At 36.4% G+C, this 19179-nt stretch overlaps 1 protein-coding gene across 1 annotated transcript in view; it reads left to right on the top strand.

Moving 5' to 3' along the window:
* The window catches only part of NPHP3 (nephrocystin 3), a 43115-nt gene that overhangs the window by 8150 nt on the left and 15786 nt on the right, over positions 1–19179 (top strand). The window contains exons 4-15 of the mRNA XM_004381405.2: positions 408–560; positions 1414–1547; positions 3250–3410; positions 7768–7924; positions 10465–10539; positions 12155–12328; positions 14252–14355; positions 15871–15985; positions 16214–16357; positions 16831–16928; positions 18164–18266; positions 18713–18795. Coding sequence (XP_004381462.1) covers positions 408–560; positions 1414–1547; positions 3250–3410; positions 7768–7924; positions 10465–10539; positions 12155–12328; positions 14252–14355; positions 15871–15985; positions 16214–16357; positions 16831–16928; positions 18164–18266; positions 18713–18795 — 1501 coding nt within the window. The remainder of the gene's footprint in view (positions 1–407; positions 561–1413; positions 1548–3249; positions 3411–7767; positions 7925–10464; positions 10540–12154; positions 12329–14251; positions 14356–15870; positions 15986–16213; positions 16358–16830; positions 16929–18163; positions 18267–18712; positions 18796–19179) is intronic.

The following is a 19179-nucleotide window of genomic DNA, read 5'->3' as shown; positions in this document are numbered from 1 at the left end:
ATCCTTGACAATGTCAGTCTTTTCTCCATTTATCATGATGTTGCTTATTGGTCCAGTTGTGAGGATTTTTGTTTTCTTTATGTTGAGGTGTAATCCAAACTGTACAGTTAGAAATAGTTTCTGTAATTTTTGGGGGGATGATGTTTTTAACGTCTTTCTCTTACTGTAATTCCTTTGTTTATTCTTTCTTATTTTTTTCATCTTTCATATCTTAATCCCTTTTTAGAATTTGAGATGATAACCAGAATTATGTTAACCGGCAGAGCACTTTCAAAATCATTAAAGTTTGAATTTTGTTGTGTTTATAATCTAGTCTTTTTTAAATTAGGAGTCTTGTTCAGAGTATGTGATGAGATTTTGAACATTCAGTAATTTGGTTTTCATGAGATAAAATTCCTTGCTTTTAGCTGCTGGAACCCAGTGTGAATATTGGACTGGTGGAGCCTTGGGAAGCGAGCCTTCCATAGGGAGTATGATGCAGCTCCAGCAGTCCTTCAGAGGCCCTGAGTTCGCCCATAGTTCTATAGATGTAGAAGGACCCTTCGCGAACGTCAACAGAGGTAATACGTGCTTTTTTCCAATTACCTTGACTCCCTGTAGTGAATGTTCATGTACTGTAATCTTGTAAAAAAGAGAACTGCCATCAGCAGAGCGTGAGTTTTGTGTTCTGGGTGCCTTCCCTTAACACACCTGGCCAGCCTGATCAACCAGGTTCTAGTAACTGAGCTGCTGGTCAGAATTCTCAGGTACTTTAGTTGAGCAGCCAAAGTATAACATAGATTAACTGAGAATCAGCTTCTTTGATGGTGTTGAAGTTAGAGCAGATTAAGGAGAAGAATACAAAAAGCTGTGTTAAGTCGTATAGTATTGTTAATCAAAAGAATATTTTTACTGTTATATAATTTGGTGTTCACAGTAGTTCTAAGATCTGGTCACGATTTCAGTATCCGTGCAGACCTAAGACATTACTAAAACTAAAATTATTTATTTGTTCACAAAATGAACATGGTTTTTGTAATTGTGCCTTTTGAATTAGCCAAGTGTGTCTTAAAATGTTTATTCTTGCTAAATAGCATACTTTCATTTTAAGCCAGCCTGGGAGTATGGGCTCCCCTCAAGTAGCAAACTAATTGAACCTCTCATGCAAACTAGTTCCGTGACATTTGACTGGAACCACTGGTACGCCAGGGAAGACCAGTGGTGACATTCGTTGCTTCAAGTTTCAGGATAGAATCTGAGGTTAGAGAACTAACCGACTTCTAGTATGTAGTTCTAGAAGCTGTGTCAGTAGTAACATGTGAGATCAAATTCCATTCTGTGATGCCTATTGTGTTTTTTCAGACTCCTTTTGAATCATCCTGTCCAATGTTTTCTGGTGATTTTTCATGAACTTATGAAAAATTTTATTTTCAGATGACTGGGATATTGCTGTGGCTAGTTTATTACAAGTTACTCCTTTGTTCTCACATTCTCTATGGAGTAACACTGTCAGGTGTTACCTCATATATACGGAGGAAACCCAGCCTGAAATGGAGCTTTTTCTTAAGGTGGGGATATTTCTAAATTCTGTATTTACTGATGTAGAAAACAAGTTAATATTTTATTCTATTTATGATTTTACTACATCTAACCAAGTAGTTTGTTATCTGCTAGATTAAATGTCTTAAAGAATAGGAAGCATCTCAGACTTTTCTTAAGAGAAAAATCCTTTTCCGTATTATCCATATATTAAAGAAGAGTAGGTGCTATGAATCAAGGGTTCTTTTTGTTTTGTTTGTTGGTTTTGGTTTTAACTTTCTGGGAGTAGGAAGTTGGGATCGAAGACAGAAAAAGAAGATTCTAATTGGTTGTAGAGAGTTTTGAATATCAAATCAAGGTGTTGGACCTTTAGGTTTTCAGACGCTTCATTGTACATTCTACCCGATGTTTCAGACCCTTGTTGAGAGTGCCAGCTTTAATATCTGCCATCTCTATCGTTGAATTTGTTTCAGATGATAACAAAATGTAGTTCTTGGCAGGGTTTTTAATATTTCAATGCTGAAATTATTGTAAGGGGGTGGTCAACAAATTGTAATCTGTCACAGTGGTTAAGAACTTGGCTCCTAACCAAAAGGTTGGCAGTTCGAATCCACCAGCCACTCCTTGGAAACTCTATGGGGCAGTTCTACTCTGTCCTATAGGGTCGACATGAGTCAGAATTGACTCAACAACAGTAGGTTTTTTTGGGGCCGAATTCTAGCCAGTCGCCTATTTTTGTATGACCAGAGCTAAGATTGGTTTTTACATTTTGGAATGGTTGAAAAAAAAAATTACAAGAATGATAATATTTTGTGATGTTAAAAATATGAAATTCAAATTTTAGTATCTATAAATAAAGTTTTATTAGAACACAGCTATACTCATTTGTTTATGTATTATCTATGATTGCTTCACACTACAACATCAGAGAAAGTTGTGACTCAGACCAAGTAGACTGCAAAGACCCATGCCAAAACAGCCAAGTTGTTATTATTTTATAAAAATATTTGGCATCTGGGCCTTTACAGAAAAAGTTTGCCAACCACTGTAAATGAATTTGAAATAAATCTACATGTCATGTGCTACACCTGCTATATTAATATCTTCCAGGTTGTTGATTAATAAATTCATTATAGCTCTACTTTGTGATATTCTTTAATTTTGGTAAAAAGAGAAAATATTTTAAAGCACAAACCTTCCACCCATTCTTTGAACACAGGCTTCCCAAGGACATTTTGAAGGAATTACTAATTTTTTGCATAATAATGGTCATCATTACTTAGTAACCTAATTTGTTTTTATAACAACATATTTTTAATTTATATCTGTATTAGTATTCTAGTATATCATGGTGAATGCTTTTTACTATATGAATTTATATTTTTTACTTTTTTAAGTAATGATGAAACAGAAATTGCTCATAAACTGATAGTAAACAAATATTAAAGCAAATAGCCTAATACTTTCTCTGTTTGTTTTAGGTTTTACTGTGAAATAACTTCTCTGAGCTAGAAAACAGCCAAGTTGTTAAGCTATTATTATGTTTGTTTTAGAGAAAACATGTTTTCTTCAAGATTTTTTTTGCATGTTATTGTATTATTTTAAAATTTAAACTAGGAGATATCCAATATAGCTTCTTGTAAAACATGCTTTTTTATTTTAAGTAGTGTAACACTCAGTAGCTCTTTAGTTAAATAAGTTGTGCTTTTATATGTTTTAATTTGTTTTTAGGACTATTCACCTAAACTTAAAAGAATGTGCGAGACAATGGGATATTTTTTCCAAGCTGTGTATTTTCCAATAGATATTGAAAATCAATACCTCACTGTAAGAAAATGGGAGATTGAAAAGAGCTCATTAGTAATTTTATTCATTCATTTAACTTTACCAAGGTAAGCTGAAAAGAAGTCTATAATATTTTATAGGAGTTAAGCTTTTAAATAGAATTGAGATTGCCAAATGAATTTCAAAGATAAATTCTAATTGCTTTGTTATGATCAAAAACAATCCATGAAATTCAATAAATTCTGTAAGTGTTTCACACTTAAATAAAATGAAGAATTAAAAGTTCCATACTGTTAAACTGGAAACCCTGGTAGCGTAGTAGTTAAGAGCTATGGATGCTAACCAAATGTCTGTAGTTCGAATCCACCAGGCACTCCTCGGAAACTCTGTGGGGCAGTTCTACTCTGTCCTGTAGGGTCACTATGAGTCGGAATCGACTCGACGACAAGTTTGGTTTGGTTTTTGGTTTTATACTGTTTAACTTGTTTAATAGGATCATAAGAGCGATGTCATTAACTTAAAGATTATTTTAATCAGAGACTGTCAAACTGTGACCAGACAGGATCCATCCAGCTCCTGGTTTTGTAAATAAAGTTTCATTGGAATAAAGCCACTTTCATCACTTACATATTTTCTATGGCTACTTTCACACTAAAACAACAGAATTGAGTAATTTCGACAAAAACTATAGGGCCTGCAAAGCCTGAAGTGTTTGCCATCTGGCCCTTTACAGAGCAAATTGGTGACCCATATTTCAGTGATCAGCATTAATGTTCACTGTTTTCTTTCTTTGGATACAAACTGAGAGATATTTGACCATTATGTGGTGCGTATGTACTTGAACGTTTGATGGGTGTTAAATCATAAATGATCTGAGGAGCTTGCTACTTAAATAAGCCCAGTAAAGTGAAACAGTTTTCTTATAATGTGAATATAATCACATCAATAAATCTGTCTGCGGTTAAAGTTTTTTTTTTTTTTTTTTTTTACCAACTAGATATATAGATAAGAGACAAAATAGACTTAATAAGAAGTTAACTTTTCTTTCTAGGTTTATTATCTGAATGGATTTTACCTTTCCAAAGCATTTTTACTTTTTACTGTGGTCCAGCTCTGATTTTCACTGTGTGCGGAAGTATGTGGGGCCCTAAGCTTTACCAGAGGATGCTGTAGTACCTGTCACTGATCCTTGACTCTGCCTGGAGGCCAAGTGAGCAGGGAATCACTGATAAATTAGCCTTCAGCCAAACCATGTTTAAGGATACCTTCAGCTTGATTATCTCCACTTGGATTTCTTTCCTAGCCATCCTCCTCCCCTTTTCTTTTTCCATTTTGTTTTTATATTTATTAAGAGGATGTCCTGTTTTATTACTTAATATCTTGGTAGTATTTTGTCTCAGATGGTAATATATGTTCTTTGTTGTTAGATTCTTTTTCTTTATTAATTTATTTCTTATCTTTAATCCTTGAAACCATCTGGTTTTTTTCCCCACCTTTAATCTACATTTTTTTAACAAAATATTGTGATCATTTGTATACTTTGAACGTTTATTTTTGGTTTTAACTTCTTGTTTTAAACTCTTTAATATTTTATCTCCCATTTCTTTTGTGTTTTGTTACTTTTGTTTGACAGATTTTGGTTTCTCTCTTAAAAATTTCTATTAGATTTTTTAAAAACTTTATTCTTTTAAAGAATAAGAATTGTGATGTCTGAAAATTAGTCTATTGTTAACCTCTGCTTTTCCCTTACTTTAATTTTTCTTATTTCATTTGCTAATTATTTTATTTCGTTACTTGTTTCTTTCACGACTGTCAAGAAGTATGGCTGTAGGAGTGGGCTTTACTACAAACAAACTTCGGGGGTTTTATTTCTCCTAGATGGCTCCTTCACGTCTCCTCATGGCTCCCCCATCCTTCCCAAAAGATGAATCTAGAAAAATCTCCCCTGAACAGCTTGGGATCTCCATGGAGAAATACTTTCCCAGTCAATAATTATTCCTGTGTGCAGGTGGTACACTTGAATTACTTGAAGATATTGCTCACTGGTGACTCACATTAATCAACTGTCATCTGCAAAACTTTATAGCTAAAAATTCATGGTCTTTGGGATCTGAAATAATTGAATTTGGAGCAAGCTATGCTAACAACATACATAGTTGTAGGAGGGGAAAGTAGGTAGGAGGTCATGCTTGGTGAGGAACTCAGGTGCCATGCTTCTCGGTTGTCGTTCACTGGAGAAGATACCAAAAAGCCACACCCACTGCCATTGTGTCAGTTCTGACTCAGCAACCTATAGGACAAAGTAGAAGTGCCCCACAGGGTTTCCAGGGAGTGGCTGTTGGATTCAAACTGCTAACCTTTTGGTTAGCAGCCGTAGCGCTTAACCACTGTGCTACCAGGGCTCCAGAATTGCCTCAAAGAGTTTTCAAATCTGTAAATCTTTATAGAATCAGACTGCCACCTCCTTCTCCCATGGAACGGCTAGTGGCTTTGAACCACCAACCTTTCAGTTAGCAGCCGAACGTTTAACCACTGTACCAGCGGGGCTCCCTGGAGAAGGTACAGTAGAGGGAAAGTGGTCAGACTTCTGACACTGCTTTTACACATGTTCTTTAATGCATTTAATTTGACCCGCATCCCCTCATGGCAGAATCGGAGAAAAAAATCTCTTACAATGAAGAATAGGAACTAAAATATGGAGAGTCCAAGAGAGGCTGGCTAGGTAGAAATATTCCAGATAAGGGTTTCAAAATGGGTATATTTTGCCCATGATGAGTGTGCCTTCATTTTCTTAGGACCCTTGTTGAGCATTGCAGGCTCACATTCATGCTTGAACCTAAATAGAAGGGAAGGCTTCTTCTCCTTTGGACTGCAGGCTTTGATCCTGGCAGCACAGGGGACGAGACTAGTTTTCTTCAGTGCATCATCCATCTTTCTCAAGGGGGCAGCATTCACTCTTGGGAACGCTTCAGTGCCCAGAGGATAATTGTACCACCTTTCAGGGCTTATGCCTTATTTTTGGTTTCTTTCAGTTCTTGGTTTCATAGAGATAGCCCATAGAGTCTCCTCATAGAACTTAGTTACACAGGAACTCTTTTTCTGTGAATGAACTGTCTTCATTACTGGTCAGCCTCAGTGTTTTAACTCTTCTCCATGCTCACAGAGTGGCCTCTCTCTAGCAGCTTCTTCTCTCCTTCCCACATTTTTCTCTACTCAAGCCACTTTCTGACTGAGTCCTAAAAGGGCAAATTATCAGCATTTTAGCTGACCTGATATACTATCTAGCTTCACCAATTATCAACTCATGACCAATTTGTTTCATCTCTACCCAGTCTACTTTTCTCCCACCAAATTATTTGTACCAAATCCCAGACATCATATGATTTTATCTGAGTACCATGCGTCAGTTTTGTAGGGAGTGGTTTTGAAGTAGGAACCTGTCCTTGACAGAAGGTCTGCTTTTTTGTATTCAGGTAGGCCCCAGACTTTTCTCCCAAAGCAATCACAGATGATCCATTGAAATTTCAAAATTCTACAGAAGGTGGTCGAAATGATCTTAACATGGAACACTTCTGTGATTTGGATATATTAGAATGGCATAGAAGTATATAGCAGAATATTATTTTCTTCTGTTTTATATTTAGGGGTGGTACTTAAGTTGATTACACAAATTCTGAATCATGGAATAGCTCCTCCCTACCCACATACACACACACATACACACTTGACTCTCTAGACAAAGTTTCATTTAATGCTTCCTAGAAAGGGGAATTGGTTGTAGTTTTCCTTGCAGTACAGAAAACTCCAGTAGGTTACTCAGATTTTTCCAGAATTTAGATAGTAGTACAAAGTATAATTTTGCACTATACTGTTTTGTACTGTAGCAAAGTTAAGTTTACCTCTGTCAAGGTTTTTGCTAGCCATCTAACCTCTCCCATTTGCCACCAACTCTTTTCTGTAGTGTATCTTGAATATAAGGGTGCCTGTCACTTATTGGATGAGAAAAGGCTAAAGCTCTAGAGAAGAGAAAAATCCTGAAACCTTGGGGCTGATAATATTTGTGTTTTAATTTGGAAATCATGTGTTTGTAAAGGGAATTATGTTTTCCATTCAGTTGCAAAGCCTCATGAGTCTGATCCATTATTTTGAGCCATGTTTAACAGTATTTTTGAGATTTTTTTTTTAAGGTTTAAAGAATGAAACAAAGTTATGCAAGCTGTAAAATTTAATTTAATGCACAATTTATTGTACCTGCTTTTATTGTCTCCTAATGAACGCATTGTATTTTAAGACCAAGCTAGAACAAAGCTATAAAACATTCATTTTTGGAAAGACTTGCTTGTTCTGCGACTGGGTCTTTTCTGGCCATTAGTCATTAAAGTAAACCCCATTATTGGCACTTAGGTTGATAGACTGTTCGCTAATGGTATAGTGTAGCACACATAATGCTGATTTCCAATCTAGCTTTTTGTCAGAAGACTGTGAAGAAGCTTTTCTGAAAAACCCTGAAGGAAAACCACGATTAATTTATCATCGTTTGGAGGATGAGGAAGTCAGTTCTGACTCTGTCCAGCAATTGATTGATCAAATTTCTAACCTAAACAAGACCAACAAAGCCAAGGTAAAATTCAGAGGTTGTTTGGTTTTTAAACTTATACATGGACCTTGATGAGACAAATAGCAAAAATAGTGAGACTTCTAACAAAAACTAGGAAGTTAAGGATATTTTATATAAATTTGTATTTACATCCATATGTCTTGTGAACTTAAATATGAATCAACTCATTCATTCATTCATCAAACAGGTATTGAGCATCTGCTATGTGCCAGGCACTGTTTTAGTGCTTGGATACAAAATAAAGTTGTAGAACTTAGATTTTAGTGGGGAGATACAGACAGTAAATACAATAATAAGATACTTAGTATGTTAAAGGTGATTAAGTCCTATGGAAAAATGATTTAAAAATATAGTAGGGTTAGGGAGATGGGAGTTGTGGTGGCAGGGAAAGGGACAGTTGCTGAATTAAATAGGATGATTAGGAAAGGCCTCATTGAGAAGGTGAGATTGAGCAAATTTTTAAAGGAGGAGGAGTTAGTCATGTGGATATCAGGCAAGAGAACATGCTTGGCAGAGAAAAGAGCTAGAGCAAAGACCAGGAGATGGGAGTGAGCCTGGCATGTTTGGGGAGAGGAAGAAAGCCAGTGTGGCTGGAGCAGAGGGAGTCAAGGGAGATTAGTAGGAGAAAAGGTCAGATGGGTAACAGATGGCCTGATGGTAAAGAACCTTGTAGAGCATTTTGAAGACCTTGCTTTTACTTGGAATGAGATGGAGCACCATTGGAGGAGTTTAAGAGAAGAATGACAGGATCGGACAGTGATTTCTTAGGCTGATGTGTTAGAATAGACCATGGTTTGGAGGGTGGTGGGAGAAGGCAGAGTCAGGGAGCTCTACCTGAATGCTACAGCAGTCTTCCAGACTCGAGATGTTAGTGGCTAGGATCATGGTGACGGTAGAGGAAGTGAGAGAAATGGTTGGATTCTGGACACATTTTGACAGTTGAGCCAACAGGATTTCCTAACATGTTAGATGTGGGCTATGAGAGAAAAACAAAAACAGAACCAAACCCATTGCTGTCAAGTCAGTTCCGACTCACAGTGACCCTATAGGACAGAACAGAACTACCCCATAGGGTTTCCAAGGCTGTAAGTCTTATGAAAGCAGTCTGCCACATCCTTCTCCCACTGAGCAGCTGGTGGGTTTGAAACACTGACCTTCCGGTTAGCAACCCAGCCCTTAACCACTGTGTTACAGGGCTCCTTCCCTGTGGCAACGAGTATGAGAGAGAGAGGAATAAATTACAGCATGTGGCTAACGAGTACAGTCTGTGTGTGGACAAATCAGATTCTTTTCTCTGCTGTTCTCCCAAGCAGAGTCTGTCTGTCTGCTGACCAAGGATTTGTATAAGGAGGAGCCTTTTCCTAGCGATCTTTCCTAAGAGTATTGGGAAAAACAAAAAACAGATGATGGACGTGAGAAGGATTTGATAATCCCTAGATGCATGGTGTAGTATGTTTTAGAACAGAGATTACAGGCTTCACGTTACCGTGCGTTGAGATAGCTTGGTAAATGTGGTATAGTTAATGTTAAGAGTGAAATTGAAATAAACTCTAGGATCTTGGCAAGAGTTTTATTTCTCTGTGTCCAGCCAGAAAAGAAAATCAAATGTGAATTGAAGCATTTTTCTTTACGTTATTTGGTATGGAAAAGATAGTTTGAGGCCAGCATGACAGATTAAACCGAAGAGCCTCAGACTGAAAGAAGTGCATTTTTGTTATAGTTAATCTCCAGGGCCATTGCATTCTTTAATTATTTTATGTCAGCCTAGTTTGCTAGGTCCCGTGAGATATGGAACCCTTTATTCTATAAATATTGCTTTTAAGAATTAGTACACTAGAATGATGAACTCATTTTATAAAAAATGAGTAAGATCTCTGTACCATGATTTTAGATGTAAAATAGGAGAAATTCCCTTGCCCGTTCAGTTGGTATGTTGTCTAAAACCATTGCCTTGTTGTAACCTTATCTAATGTTGATCGTTTATTAGCAGTACATATGTTCACTACAGATAGGGCATTCTTCTTCCAGTAAACTCAGAAAACTACTGTTTCACATAATAAAAATACCATTTTTCTTTTTCTTTTTTTGTGGAATGACAGCTTTACTGGCATAAAAGTTTATTTTGATACATTTTGAAGGTTATGTATATTGAGTGGTACGAAAATGCTTAAGACAAAATTTGTACACATAGGCAAAAAATGTGTACTTTTTTATTGCAACACTGTTTACACAAAATGCCATGTAACTGAATGTTCTATAAAATATAAAAATAAAAACTCCATGTGGCCAATGTGTGACCTTGGACGAGTTACTTAACTTGCCTCAGTTTCCTCCTCTGTAAAATGGAGATAATAATAGTATCTCCCCCATAGGGTTGTTGTGAGGATAAATGAGCTAAAATACATGTAAAGTACTTTAGAACAGTGCCTGGCATATAATAGACACTAGCAAAGTGTTTCCCCCGCCTCCTCTGCCTGTTATTATTGTTGTTGCTGCTGGTGGTGGTGGTGTTTCTTGTTGTTAAACTTTTTTTTTTTCCTCAGATCATTGATCACTCAGGAGATCCTGCAGAAGGAGTATATAAAACTTATATTTACGTGGAAAAGATTATTAAACAGGTAAATATACGTTTCCTGTAAGAGTCCATCTAAAATATTTTAAGACTGTTTTCCATAAAATTAGATTTTCCAGAGGAAACCTCTAGTTTGATTTTTGAAAACAACACCCAGGAAAAGCACCATTGTTTCTGTTGGGGGTCCGTCGTGGTATTACTAGTACTGTGCATCTTTATCTCTTATCTCACAGGGCTATTTTGATGCAAGTTAGTGTACCTGTTAGTATAAAGCTCACCTCTAGGAGCCTGGGAACGTGGATCATACAGGGTGTCTCAAGCTGAAAATGTCTATGAAGGCCTAAGTGTTATCTTGAAATTTTATGTGAGTTATATATTCTGCTCCATATTATATCTCTTTATTTTTAATATTAAAAAATCATGTTTTAAATTGTATATCAGCAAAAATATTAATAATGATAATAAGCCGCCTCATTTTCAAATTGGAGCTCTGGTGGCTCAGTAGTTAAGAGCTTAGCTTCTAACCAAAAGGTCAGCAGTTCAAGTCCACCAGCCACACCTTGGAAATCCTATGGGGCAGTTCTACTCTGTCCTGTAGGGTCGCTATGAGTCAGAATCGACTTGACAGCAACAAGTTTTGTTTGTTTGTTTTTTCATCTTCAAATGAAATGGGCACTGTAGGAAGATGTACTGTGTTTAGCCTGTGGGGGTTACCCATACCTCCTGAGACCTCTCCTGTGGTGCCGTGGACCCTATTTCAGAAGTAAGGGATTAGATGGTCTTTTCTAATTAATTTGCATTATAAGTATGGAGATTGTTATCAGAGAAAAGGAGTGAGCCCCAAAGCTAATGATATAATTCCTGGCAACACATTTGTATAGCCTTCTTTAGTGTAAAGATTGACATCACCGATTTTGATCTTCTCAACAATCTTGTGAATTTTGGAACTAAGATAAATAAAATGAGTGGAATGAATGGCAGAAGTAAAAATGGACATATTTATCATTTTCTAACGGTTGAAGGACAGTATGTTTTCACAGATCTAATATAAAGATTAGATATAACAGCAGAGATACTTTGTGTCAAGAAACCCCACTGATAATTAAATTCTTATAAAAACATAAAGCAGCATATTTCTTAAGCGTTACCACAGTCATTAAAATTATTCCCCAGCCAGATACAACTAAAGATATTAGGAAACATTTTTTAGAAAACAAATTCCATGCCAATCAAATACCTCTCTAGATTTCTTTATAATAAAAGGGAGATATCTTTGTTTTTATTATTTTTAATACAGTGAGTCCTGTAAGAGCTAGAACTCCACGGGACTGTCTTGTTTTTCTGGGTCTCACAAGTTTCTGCCTTTGTGAGAACTGCGCCTAAGGCTGCAGTCTTACCACTTTTCTGTCGCTCTCTATTTATGGAAAATATTGGCGTTTTCCTTCTCTGACAGGTTTCCACCTTACACAGGTTTCTGCTTTCACAAGTTTTGCTTTCTTTATTTTTATAATTATAAATTATGCTTGTAGGTATTATACAAAGGCCATAGGGCTTGAATTTGCCTTCCTCAGTAGGTGAGGCCACTTTAGGCATGTGTGCTAACCTGTGCTCAAGGTCTTCATGCTCTTCCTTCGTTTTCATTGCTTGTGCTTGATATTCAGGACATACTTGGCTTTGAGAACACAGACCTGGAGTCTCGGGGTTTGAGCAGTGAAAATTCCATTCCAGAAGAAGATGATTTTGGTGATGTTCTATGGGACATACATGATGAACAGGAGCAAATGGAAACTTTTCAACAGGCTTCTCATTCAGCGCATGAGTTGGGATTCGAGAAAGTAAGCATATGGAATATCGTTCCAACAAAGGATCAGTCACAACTTAAAGGCTGTATTATGGTTGTGTTTTCACATATCTAGATTAATGATTATGCTAGTTGTCTGCCTTCATGGCTTGATTATCTATCTTGAGACACGCGCTCAGGTTTGTACCAAATGAAAAATGCAGGAGATTCAAATATACTTACGAACATCAAACATTTTTATTTACAGATTAGGATTTATAAACCACATGTTTATCATGCCACCATCTGCACCTTATCTAGGCCAAGATTAGGATTTCTAGGAAGCTTGATAAAAGCAGTAAGGCTATCCATTTCTCTAATTCTTGGAAGAATTGAAATATCAAACATTCAGAAAACAAATCACAGTAGTTTATGCAGTAGGCAGATTAGTCCCTTTTTATCGACCTAATCAGCATCCTTAAATATTTAAACAAATGAGCAGAATTTGAAGCGCATGAACAATTTATGTCCAAATTCAAAGACTATTTAATAATATAAGTAAGAACTAATATATTAAAGAATATCACAGTAGCTTACATTAACAGTTGTATTTTTATAGAAATTTTCTGTGTTTGTGTCCTTGCTCTACCATTTCCTGACTATGGAGGTCAAGTTACTTAACAACTGTAAGCTTTGATTTTCTTATCTGTAAAGTGAGAATAACTGATAGTACCTGCCTCATAGGGTTGTTGTGAGGATTAAGCTAGATAACACATGTGAGGTCTTTGGCACAGTACCTGACACATAACAAACGTTAGATTTGTTGTTATTTTATAAGAGAGGTGTTATTATCATGATTTTATAAAGCAAGAAACTGGGGTTCAGATGATGGCTTGCCTGAGAGCACATGAGGAGTAGATGGCAGACCCAGCCTTTGAATCTGGATCTGGTTCCAAGTCTCTGTTCTTACTTTTATAGCAGGGAGTCTTAACTGGGAACCATGGGTCCGTAAATGGGTTTTGGATGGGCTCATGACTTAAGCTATTAGGGTTTATGAAATAATGAACCAATAAAGCCCTTTGCTCCTTCAGAAGCATCATTGTTATCAGAATTGTTTGAGTTTTCGGTGAACATATTCTGTATTTAGACATGACAAACAGAAAAATTGATTGAAGAACTATGTGAAGTAATCATTTTTGTAGTTGCTGGAAATTTTAGCTACCCTAAAAAATTTTAGCTACCACAAACAACTTAAAGTTTTTTTAATTCCTCATCAGCTATCGTTTAGACCACTAGTACACTTAATAAACATCTCAACCCCCAAGATGACTTTGGAAATTCCCTTGAGAGTTTTAGTAAGTATTTAGATATTTTGGTTTTTTGGGTGTGTCCTTTTCAGTTCTGAACCAGTTTTGAATGTCTGAGAACATGAATTCTTGGATGTTCCATAGAACTCAGTAAATTTCAGAAAGATCTCAGAGGGCCTATCCTAGCCTCATTGTCTGGAGCAGGTTGGAAAACTCCAGCGTCCTACACAAAATCTGCTTGTGTTTGGGCCTGTTCTCAGGGTTTCCTAGAAACTGAGATGGGCTCAAGGAGATGTAGGATGCCTGCTGGGCCTTGAAGGCCATTTGTGGTTAGGGACTTCAGTATAGTACAGCAACCTTCCTGCAGCATTCTGCAAAACATCTGAATGTTGGAAAACCCCACAGGAATCTTAAGTTTTGTCCCTCACCCATTAATTTACAGCAACACTATGTGTAGAAGAAGTGGAGGCTCATTCTTAGTTTACTGCTTCAGACACATTTAGCCAACCATAAAAACAAATACTTATAAGGCTGCCAATTGACTAAAAGTAGATTTCATTTTCTCATGAAGCGTTTCTTTAATATTTTCAGAGGATAATCAGAAGTTGACTGTATTTAGTATTCTAAGAGGCACACGTGTCCTCACAATCTAAATTCATTTTTGTTTCTAGTATTACCAGCGCCTTAATGATCTAGTGACGGCACCAGCACCAATTCCACCCCTTCTTGTGTCTGGAGGACCCGGTTCTGGAAAGTCCCTTCTTTTGTCAAAGTGGTATGATGCAGTGCAGTGAAACTCTTGCCGTCGTCGTTGTTTGAATTACTGAATTCTTTCAGTGATATGTATTACTGCTTGTCTGCCTCCTATGTGGCCTTTGTTGCTGCTGCTGTTGTTGGTTGCCATCAAGTCAATGCCAACTCAAGGCGACCTTATGTATAACAGAACAAAACATTGCCCGGTTCTGGCCATCTTCATGATTGTTGGTATGTTTGAGTGCATTGTTGTGGCCATTGCATGGCCTATGCTACACATTGGAGCCCTGGTGGTGCAGTGATTAAGAGCGACAGCTGCTAACCAAAAGGTTGGCAGTTCAAATCCACCAGCCGCTCCTTGGAAACCCTATGGGGCAGTTCCACTCTGTCCTATAGGGTCACTGAGTCACAGTCGACTCGATGGCAATGGGTTTTATACCAAACATTAAAAAAAACAAAAAGAAGTTAAATGATAGGTTATATAATTTGGATGTTAGAGTGAACATACAGAAAGAAAGGGATAGGAAATGCGAGCATTCATGATGCTGTACAAAAATGATGTAGGTAGGAGCTAAAGGATTGCCAGGTGAGGGAGAGGTCAGTGTGGCATGGAAGTAGGTGAGTTAGGGAGGTGATGTACCTTTGTTTTTAATTATTTGCTTCATTTTAAAAGTTCCATTGGGATTTTAGATATTTGAAACAATAAGACAAATATAGACTATGTAGAGTGAATTACATCATCAAAATGAAGGACGATCATTGTTCTGAATGTAGTCTAGTTCTTCAATTATGGACTAAGCTTCATATAAGCTAATAAACTTTCATTTTATTTTATTTTTTTAAAGTAGTAAGAATATTGTTGTTGTGTGCCATCGAGTCAATTCTGACTCATAGCGACCCTGGTGGAGTAGTGGTTAAGCACTCAGCTGCTAACTGAAAAATCGACTGTTCGAACCTACCAGCTGTTCTGAGGGAGAAGAATGTGGCAGTCTGCTTCTGTAAAGATTACAGCCTTGGAAACCCTATGGGGCAATTCTGCTCTGTCCTGTAGGGTCGCTATGAGTTGGAATCGACTCCACAGCAGTGGGTTTTAGTAAGAATATATGTTTTCATTCATAATTGTTATTTACTGAAGAATTAGCATGTATAATTGTTTCTTTCTTATTGTCCTTTAATTTAAATTTATGTTTGGGAAATAATATTTTAGTACTTAACAAAGAAACATCTTTTTTCCTTCAATAGCATATCTTTAATTAAAGGTTAATGTTCATTTTACTAATACCTTAACCTCCAGTGTAAACTGTTTTGGTGTAAGTTAGTTAATCTGAATTTGTTGTTGAAATGAATCTACAATTTTTTTAAGTTTATTTACAAGGATTTTAAAATAGAGGTAAAATGGAAATCTCTGTATCTATTAAAAAGTGACTGATCATGTGAATCTTGACAGGTAGCACTTGATGTTTAGTATGTTGTGAATTTTGTTGTTGTTGACAGTAAATGAACCTCACCAGTCTTGTAAAAGTTCTTTTTCTTTCAGGATTCAGTTACAACAGAAGAGTTCCCCTAACATGCTAATTCTTTCTCATTTTGTGGGGAGGCCCATGTCAACCAGCTCAGAGTCTTCCTTGATTATCAAACGACTAACTTTAAAGGTATAGTATGCCATCTTTTGGAAGTATCAGAATTTTCATTTCTATTCAGAGATTGTTGGGGCTGATAAGTACCTGATGATAAACCAATTTTCAATATTAAGCATTTGTTTTGATTTTGTATATGGTTAAAAATAGGGTTCAATACATTTGGGTCCTCTTAGTGTCTCAATTTTGGTTTAAAAAGTAGAGATATTGTAGTTTTAATTTGTACGTGTTCTCATCTGGTAGCTGATGCAGCACTCTTGGTCAGTATCTGCTTTGACATTGGATCCTGCTAAGCTTCTGGAAGAATTTCCACATTGGCTAGAAAAACTCTCTGCTCGTCATCAAGGCAGCATCATCATCATTATTGATTCTATAGATCAAGTTCAGGTACTGGTTTTACTCTGTACGTAACCTGTTAATACACTAACGTATTAATACACTCAGAAAGAGGTGAAACTATCAGTAATAGCTATAGCAGGCTTTTAAATTATGTGTTATGAGAAGAAAATGTTCATGCTGTTTATTTTTGTTTAACATCTAGGGAGAAAGCATGTGGATAAAAAATGCACTGTTTGCTAGTAAGACACAAGTGTCTTATTGGGAAAGACCAGCTAAATTTATACAATTAGCCAGGGTAGGTCATTTTGACGTATTTTTAGAGCCTTATGTTCAGAATTCAGAGCAGTGACAATAGTGCTTTGCTTTGTTCTTTTAACATTCTGAGCTTTATCTTCCAAAAATAAGGTCTTACCTTGATAAGAGAATGCTAATTTGAATTTCACTTTACTTGGGGAGCAATTATTGGGTTGTTTGGAAAGATTTTCAATTAATAGATTGAATTTTGTTTTTATATTTTTAAGCAAGTTGAAAAACACATGAAATGGCTGATAGACCCACTGCCAGTGAATGTAAGAGTAATTGTTTCTGTGAATGTAGAAACATGCCCTCCAGCATGGAGGTACGACGCTAACTTTAGTTCTTTCAGATTACATGAACTGTTTTAAGTACAAACAAGGAAAACCTTTTGATATATGTTTGTTTTTTTCTTATTTTTTGCATAAGTAGCAGTGAAGACAGGGAGAAGTGTATGAAGTAAAAAAAAAAATGTGTAAGATTAGTGAGAGTTTAGATCTGGGATATGAGAGAAAAGGAGAAGGCTGGGATGATTCCCAAGTTTTTGACTTGAGAAGTTAAGTAAATTGTGGTTCCATTAACTGAAATAGGAAACACAGGTGGAGCAGGTTTGTCAAGGAAAGATCATGAGTATAGATTTAGGACATGATTAGTTCAAGCTGCTTATTGTAGCTCCAAGTAGTGATTTCTAGTAGGCAGTTAAATTATGGATGAGGAAAAACATGGAGAGAGCCAGACTAGAGATCTGTTATCCTGAAATGCAAGCTCACTTATACTCAAAAAAGGAACCCAGTGGTCAAATTCTGTAAGACAGTGTTTCTCGACTTATTTTTGCCAGTCCCTTTTTTTCCTACTGTGTGATATTTTTTTGTTTGTAAAAATATAGATAACACAGCATTTGCCAATTCAGCATTTTCATGTGTACAATTCAGTGACATCAGTTATGTCAATCATGTTATATTTTTGCCCCTTTTAAGGAGCCTTTTTAGACATTTTTTCCCCTAACCCTCCCTCATGAAATTTTAATACCACACATATATTATATATCAGTTTATGTATATAAAGAGATATGGATGTTTATCTGTGCTTTATACATAAAAAGAGTAAGATTTTTTGCACCTCCCCAACCAGTTTTCACCACCCCTGTTGAGAATGCATGCTGGGGGTGGTAATTAAATTCTAACTGGATTATAAGTACCTGGTGGGCAAAGACTGTGTCTTGTCCTACTCTTCACAGGTACCAGTACTTATGTTTAGTTTTACTGGTAGTATAGAACATAGAACTAGAAATGTTTTACTAGTTAGCTGTATAGTATATATGCTGTTTATTTTATAACATTGTTGTGATTACTTGTTGAAAGTAATGATACACTTAACATTAAAATGAGTGAAATAGATTAGTATTACTTAATATGATTAACAGATTAGTTTTGATTATTTGATAAAGACAGTATAAAAAATTTAATTTCTGTAATGAATTTCAACTTGTTTTGTTGGTATATTATAACTCTTGTTGTATTTTTAGAAGAGAATTTTATTTTTCTTTTCTTTAAATAAAAGGTTGTGGCCTACACTTCATCTTGATCCTTTAAATCCGAAAGATGCAAAATCTATTATAATTGCAGAATGCCACTCTGTAGACATTCAGTTGAGTAAAGAGCAGGTAGGAATTTTTAATTTTGATGCTATCTTTCACTATCAGCTTTCCTACAAAATATAGTATATGAGACGTAAAATTCAATATAGCAACTCTATTGTTTTAGAAGGAAAATAGTATTTACTTTGTTAAATACATTTTGCTTTGTTAAATGCTAATGATGTATAGAAGAAGCAATAAAAAGAGTTTGGTCTTAAGGCCTACTTTAAGATACAATGTTAAGAAGGTATTTTAAAGCAAAAAGCATTTCCATGTCGACTGCTTCTGCCATCTGCAATTGGAAGATTGGCTGCAGCCAAGAACCTTCCTCTACGTGGCGGTGAGGTCACTGAGGAGATGGCAGGAGCAGCGTCATTTCTGCTGGGGTTTTGATTGATGGCTCGGTAGTAAAGACCGCTTAATTCCAGAGTGGTGTTTGTATTTTTGTTTTGTTTTCTGGTAAACTGGTGCAGGAGAAGAAGCTAGAACGACACTGTCGTTCTGCTACAACCTGCAATGCCCTTTATGTCACACTTTTCGGCAAAATGGTTGCACGGTAAGTGGTGATTAACTTAAATGATCTTCTGCATGTTTTGTGTTTGCTGCGGACCGCTTCCTCACCATGTGAAACTGACAACTGAGCATTCCAACAGTCTCCTGGGCCACTCAGATTCTGTTTATCCTAACAGTGATACTAACAACCTGTGAGAATGTGACTGTATTTATGACTGAAGATTGAGTAGCCATGAATTATCAAAACTTGCTGGATATATTTGTCTGATTTTCATCACGCTAAACCTTTTCCTACTAGGGGTTGCGAAACAAGGCGATCTTTGCCCTACTTGGGGCCCATCCGTAAGTGCTTATTTTCACGTGCGTGAGGTCAACATCTAAAGTGTAAAAATGTTATTTCAGGCATCCTTGAATATAGGTAGGTATA

Source organism: Trichechus manatus, unplaced genomic scaffold (assembly GCF_000243295.1).
Source record: "Trichechus manatus latirostris isolate Lorelei unplaced genomic scaffold, TriManLat1.0 scaffold00084, whole genome shotgun sequence".
NCBI lineage: Eukaryota > Metazoa > Chordata > Mammalia > Sirenia > Trichechidae > Trichechus > Trichechus manatus.
The sequence above is the reverse complement of the archived record's forward strand: the minus strand, read 5'-3'. Positions and strand labels throughout refer to the sequence as shown.